Source organism: Cibotium barometz, chromosome 17, assembly GCF_041138505.1.
Source record: "Cibotium barometz isolate CiBa-2024 chromosome 17, ASM4113850v1, whole genome shotgun sequence".
Classification (NCBI taxonomy): domain Eukaryota; kingdom Viridiplantae; phylum Streptophyta; class Polypodiopsida; order Cyatheales; family Cibotiaceae; genus Cibotium; species Cibotium barometz.
The window spans coordinates 29,383,365-29,389,493 of NC_141062.1; the positions used below are offsets into that span (position 1 = coordinate 29,383,365).

Consider the following 6,129-nt stretch of genomic DNA (forward strand, 5'->3'; position numbering starts at 1 on the left):
AAGATGGGGGGAGTGTATCCATCTTTTCTTGGGTTTCTTGCATGTGGAATGGTGAGAGCACTGTCTATGTCAGTGAGCTCTTAACCTTATCCTTGGTATTGTTCCTGGTGTTGAAGAGAGGGTTGTGTCAAGGGATGTATATAATGCTTCGATTGGGATTGTTAATGGTTTCTTATTCCTTAGTTCATTTCATTGATGAGGGTGTTAGGTAGTGTAGGTTGCCTCCAACCCTCACTCTCTCTTCATTCCTCTCGTCGTTAAGAGCTTGTGTGAGAGGCTTGTAGCCATTTGGGGCTCAAGCCTCCTATATGTCTTCCATCGGCATCCGAGATTTAAAATAGGATCTCTAAGTTTGGAGCCAAATGTGTGTAAGAGTGTAAGAAGCCACTGTGCTAACACTTGACAACACACATGCATGAGAGAGAGAGAGAGAGAGAGAGAGAGAGAGAGAGAGAGAGATCATATATAAAATAAAAATAAAAGTCTATGTAAGTTAATGATGTTGTTGAATAAATGGTATAGAATTTGTAAATGTTGTATGGTCCCACAAAAATCTAATGGGAATATAACATATGGAAAAGAGCCATAAGATATATTGTTAGTTTCCATTACACGACATGTTTGGTTGGTTGTCATAGAATGATCTCTGGAATTGATATAAAATAAAAATTTATGCCTTAACATCATACAAGTTTTCCCTATTTGTGCAATATCTTAGCACTACTACTGTGATTGGACTTTATGTACAAAAGAACAAACTCTTCTTTTTTTAATATTTTTATTTCTTTCTCAAAAGATGATTGATTTACTTTTACATTGGCCCAAAATGTTGCTCTATAATTGTGGTCCTCTTTGAATCCTTTTGCATGCTTCCCTTGCCTCCTCTGTCCCTCCCTAATAACATGGCCCAAACAAGAGTGGCATTACGAAAAGATGTCTCTTGTTCTTTCACCCAATCCCACTTGATTTTGTAGTGATACACACTACTAACAAAACTCCACTTCCCAAAATCATATCAATGAGAACACCCTGTGTAAAGGCATATAACCATGTATTGTGCCATGGTGCAACAAGTTTGTAAATAAGCCTTCACTTTCCACAACCACAACTGAGAAAACACCACCACAAGTGAGAAAACACACATGATATAGAGATGTAAGTAGAAAGAATATCTTTAATATCTTCCTTTCTAAATTGTACATGTATGCATATTTGACGGAATGTGCCAATCTAGTCCATTGTCTTTGAACCTTTGAGGTTTGTTTTCGATTTGACGACAGGGCTGAGGGCACCTATTAAACTAGGGCAGTATATACGAAAGTAAACACCTTTTGAGGTGGACCATATGACATGAATCTAACAACAACAGATGAATGGAAGATGGCGCACCAGTGACCACCACCTCTAATGTTTGGACTAGTTCAAGCTGATGGAGATTTTCGATGGAGGCAGTTGTGGAAAACGCGCAATTGTTGGTGGCTGGCGCCACCTTTACGGTAGTGCAGAGGGGCTTCCTACTAGCTGCAATGAAAAGGCCTGGCCTTGGCCGGGAGCATCGTCAAGTGGTATAGTGGTTTCAACTGATTTGATGGCGTGTGAAGCTGCATCGTGAGAGGCGTGTACACTGTAGGCCAGGTAGCAGAGCAAAGCAGCAGCCGACCATATCCCAAACCTTACAAAGGCTTGCACTTTGATCGAGCCCATCAGGAAGACATTGAGAAATATTGAAGCTACCGCCAGGAATGGCATCAGGGGAGCTTCCCAGTCGACTTTCATTCCATCATCAATGGTTGGGACCAGTACTTTGAAGGTAAGTGTCAAAACGAGGGCAACTGCAATCCCTAGTGCCAGCCCAGTACTGGCCTTACCTTCCCCCATTTGACGCCAGAACGTGACAAATCCAATCGACACGCATGATATTGAAATCAGAAAAGCTGCTGTCGGCCAAGGATTTGTGACTCCGCTCAACACATGACGCCTCACGATCAAGGCATTCGCAACCATGTAGAACACAAAGAGTGTGCCGATTGCAATCAGATCGAGGAGTACGTGCATGTCTGTGAAGAGAGCCACTATCGCAGTGCACGCACCTGCAAAATTAACAATAAGTAATTAAGGTCTACATGCGAAGATGAATTTGCTACTTCAGGTCTCCCCTTTATTAAAAAAAAAAACAATTCCTAAATTAGTAGTGTAAGTAGTCATTCAAAATAAAATTTATAGAATTCAAAAAAAAATCTCTCAAAAAGTACATGAAAATGCACATTCATTTTAGAATATTTTGATTTTAAACAATTTTTGAAAAAATCATGTAAGAAATTAAACGAATAATGTAATTTTAAGTGATAAATAGTAATAAATTAATTCTCGAAAAAAAAGTCATCATTAAAAGTTATTTAAATGTGACATAAATAACAATATAGGATTTAAAATAGTAAAGAAACATTGACTAGTTATATAACAAATTTAAAGTAAATGAGTTCGAAGAGTAACATGAATCTGATTAACCGGTGTGAAGAGAGGGAACCAACTGACTTAGCAACTCGACTAGACAGACTCTCTGGAGTCTGCAATGCTCATGGTGGAGAACTTCATTCTTCCATACAATTAGTTATTATATATACTATTTAATCGCCTACAATGATTGAATCAGACAATGGTGTGACAATAGGTTCGCCTTATAATACGGAATTGCCTTGCAGCATATATATATAATGGTACCCAATCGACTAGACTCTAGCTGCCGACCATTGCTATATATCCATTAAGGCGCAGCAATGCGAAAGTGGAGCATAAAATAGTACTTGATTAGATTTTAATAAATCGTTGCAGTTGAACTCACCTAGTACTATGGAGGCATTTAGAGGAGTCCCTGTGCGAGAATTTATTCTAGCAAACCAGCTTGGAATCACGTTTGCACGGCCTATCACACACAGATAGCGAGCTTGCCCTAGCATGGACACTAGTAGTGAGCTCAAAATACCAATACATGCGCCAACTCCCACAACATTGGAACCCCATTTCCACCCAGCTTTTTGCCGTAGAGCCATGGAGAAAGGTGCCGTTGGGTCTATCTGCAAGCAACATAATCAAAATATGCCACATACTAAATCAATAATTGATCTAATGATCACATTAACCATAAAAATTTCTGTGAATTCATTATAAAGTTTTATCTGATAAAAATTAAGGCAATAACCTCGCGCTAGTTGGATGAAGAGACCAGCTAATTATATCAATATACCTCATCATAAGGGAGAAGCATGACAATGGCCGCGGCCAGCAAACAGTATAGCACGGTTACCAAAACCACGGAGCCAGCTATGCCAATGGGCATTGTTTTGGAAGGCTTGTGCACTTCTTCGGCCATTGTTGACACGGCATCATATCCGATGTAGCTAAAATACACCAAAGCTGCTCCATTGAAAATGCCCTTCGCTCCAAAAGGAGAAAAACCTCCGGGGGAGTTGGGATTGCCAGGCTTTGTGAGGTTGCTTAAGGAGCCATTGGCAAAACCAGCCACCAGTATGAATGCAATCAAAGCAAGGTGAACGACGGTGATGACAACGTTGAGATTCGAGCTTATCTTGGTGCTAATGATCATTACCAACATGAATAACAGAAGGTTATAATTACACACAGCTACATAGATATAAATATGAAACTTCATCTTGGTGCTAATCATAAACATGAACAATAGAAGGTAACACACTGTCTGTAACTTTTGTTTATTGATCTGAATCAATGCCTTTAATTTGATAAGCCTTTTCTAATTATCAAGGGCGACTTTAATTATAAGTGTAGACATCTCTTCAATAGAACGCTGCCTAACAATCTTAATCATTCTTTTACACTACCCAACCTTTGACGTTCTTAATTGGCATAGACTAATAATAAAGTGATTGTATTACACATAATTGCTTAAAGAATAAAATATCAACCTTTGATATAAGCATTACCACTGTGAAATTTTCCTCATTTCATGGACATGATGTTTTGTGAGATAGGCTATAATTAGTGCCATTGGAAAAGTGTTATTTATAATACCTCCAACATATGCAAATTGTCAGAAGGATGATGACTGCAACTGCCGGGAAGTCTAGCATGTTGTAGCCGGGGGCTAACCCTTCAGCTTTGACACGCCACGTATCAGGGTTACTGACTCCGAACACAGTAGCTAAGTAGGAGGTGAAGCTACGAGCAACCACAGCATTGGATATCACGTACTCCATTATAAGGTTAGCTCCCGTAAGGTAAGCGGCAAATTCACCTTAAAAAACATCAAAGAAAGTTAATTCAGATCGCACTGCACTAATACGACCTTTAATAAGCTGATATAATTAATTAGACTGTGGTCTTACCTAGGGTTACGCGAAGGTAGCTGAAGGCGCCTCCAGCTGAGGGGACGTGGACTGCGAACTCGGTGTAGCAGAGGGCGGAGAGGAGGGCGCAAACGCCAGCTATGGCGTATGAAATAACGACGGCCGGGCCGGCGGAGACGTGGGCGGCTTGGCCGGTGGTGACGAGGATGCCGGCACCCATCATGCCACCAACACCCATAGCCATAACGTCCACCCAGCGGAGCCTACGTTGCATGTGATTATACCCCGGGGGATATCTCTCTGCTTCAGCCGTGCTAACAGCCGTAAACCTCTCCGTCAGCCGCGTCGGCGTCTCGCTCACCGCGGTGATGTACGCCGTTAGGGAGGCAAACGAGCTTGTGCAGGCATTTTCAACATCTTCTACGGCAGCGTCGACGCCCATTTCGCAGTGTGATGCTTAAAGTCTACCTGGACTCATGTATGTAATGCAAGTGTGGTGAGGATGATAGTGCAGCGTGGTAGCAGGAATCCATTATTAAAAGCTTTTTCCAGCGATCCGGGCGGGGCCCAAAAAAGGAGAATGTGAAAGGCCTGATTTGCACGGCACTCTCTCGCACGCGACTCTTTCGATTGTTTCGTGGCTCGTTCTCGTACATCACACAAGTAATAATGTATCACACCCAACAAAATCTCCCTTTCTTCCTTTTGCCAATGAGATTGTCAATCTTTTCCACATAATCTGGGACCCCCCCCCCCTTCAAATTACAATCTCTCTCTCTCACACACACGCCCCACACGTATGACGAAACCCCAATACTACATTAAAAAGATTTCATGTTTCTAGCTCACATGACTAGTGTGAGAAAAAGGTCTGACCCAAATGGTGAGAAACCTCCCTCCCTTAATAAAAAGGTACTAACTCCTAAATTTTAGAATTTTGAATGTACTTATAACTAGAACTCCCCAACATTGTGTGTAAGGATCGTGCCCATCTCTCTCCCTCACTCCTATGGCGTGCATAGTTTTCCTCTCTCTCTCTCTCTCTCTCTCTCTCTCTCATAATAGAAGATATATTATCAAAATTACTTTACAAATGGCCACATGGCCGCCATGTGATGTACTAGCATTCTCTCACTAATTACTCAGAACCACAGGTGTAGCTCGGAGTACCCTCATCCAATATATAGCCATGTCATTCTCCACCATTCTCCACCGAATGAGTTGATCACAAGGAAGAGCCTTGCCACAATAGTAGCCCTTATATACGACCTATGTGAGCTGTAATACTTACTTTTGTATCAAATATGAAGGTATTCCTACTTAACCAAATATGCCACAAACCTATCCACCTGAAAAAATGAAAGAAAACTGAATGTTTTGGATTATCCGGCCCATTCGGAATCTTGCCAAAAGTCCAGTCTATAACCTTTACTGGTCTTTCTCTCAACGGAATCCATATGTGAGAAAATAAATCCCACACCTTCTTTACCACCGAACATGAAATGAAAAGATGCGGGCTTGTTTCCAATCATCTCTCTCTCTCTCTCTCTCTCTCTAAGCTTGAAGGGCTAAGCATCTCCCTTTGTTTGTCACAAAACATGAGGGAAGGAAGGGTTGCAAGGGGGGGTTCGTTGCTTGAACATGTGGAGAAGGGGTGGTGCTCGAGATAGGTGTCATGTGGTCAAAACCTTCATAGAAATAAGGTTTAACAATCGGGCCCGTAGAGCCAATTAACTAATGCACTATCAGGAATTACGTGCATATGCACTACTAATATGAAAAGGGCCCAATGAATGTGAACGTAACT

At 41.4% G+C, this 6,129-nt stretch overlaps 1 protein-coding gene across 1 annotated transcript; it reads right to left on the bottom strand.

Moving 5' to 3' along the window:
• Positions 1 to 1,195: 1,195 nt before the first annotated feature.
• On the bottom strand, positions 1,196 to 4,800 carry LOC147629868 (cationic amino acid transporter 6, chloroplastic-like). Its single transcript, XM_086810876.1, has 5 exons — positions 4,362 to 4,800; positions 4,048 to 4,270; positions 3,245 to 3,593; positions 2,843 to 3,074; positions 1,196 to 2,090 (listed from the first exon to the last, which is right to left on the bottom strand). The coding sequence occupies exons 1-5, from the start codon at positions 4,762 to 4,764 to the stop codon at positions 1,492 to 1,494; spliced, it is 1,806 nt and encodes a 601-aa protein (XP_086667002.1). The 5' UTR covers positions 4,765 to 4,800; the 3' UTR covers positions 1,196 to 1,491.
• Between the last annotated feature and the right edge of the window lie 1,329 nt (positions 4,801 to 6,129).

Coding starts and splice junctions, on each gene's coding strand:
- LOC147629868 (XM_086810876.1), bottom strand. CDS start 4,764: ATGGGCGTCGACGCTGCCGTAGAAGATGTTGAAAATGCCTGCACAAGC. Junction 4,271..4,361: donor CTACCTTCGCGTAACCCTAG/GTAAGACCACAG, acceptor ATGTTTTTTAAG/GTGAATTTGCCGCTTACCTT. Junction 3,075..3,244: donor TGCTTCTCCCTTATGATGAG/GTATATTGATAT, acceptor TGTTGCTTGCAG/ATAGACCCAACGGCACCTTT.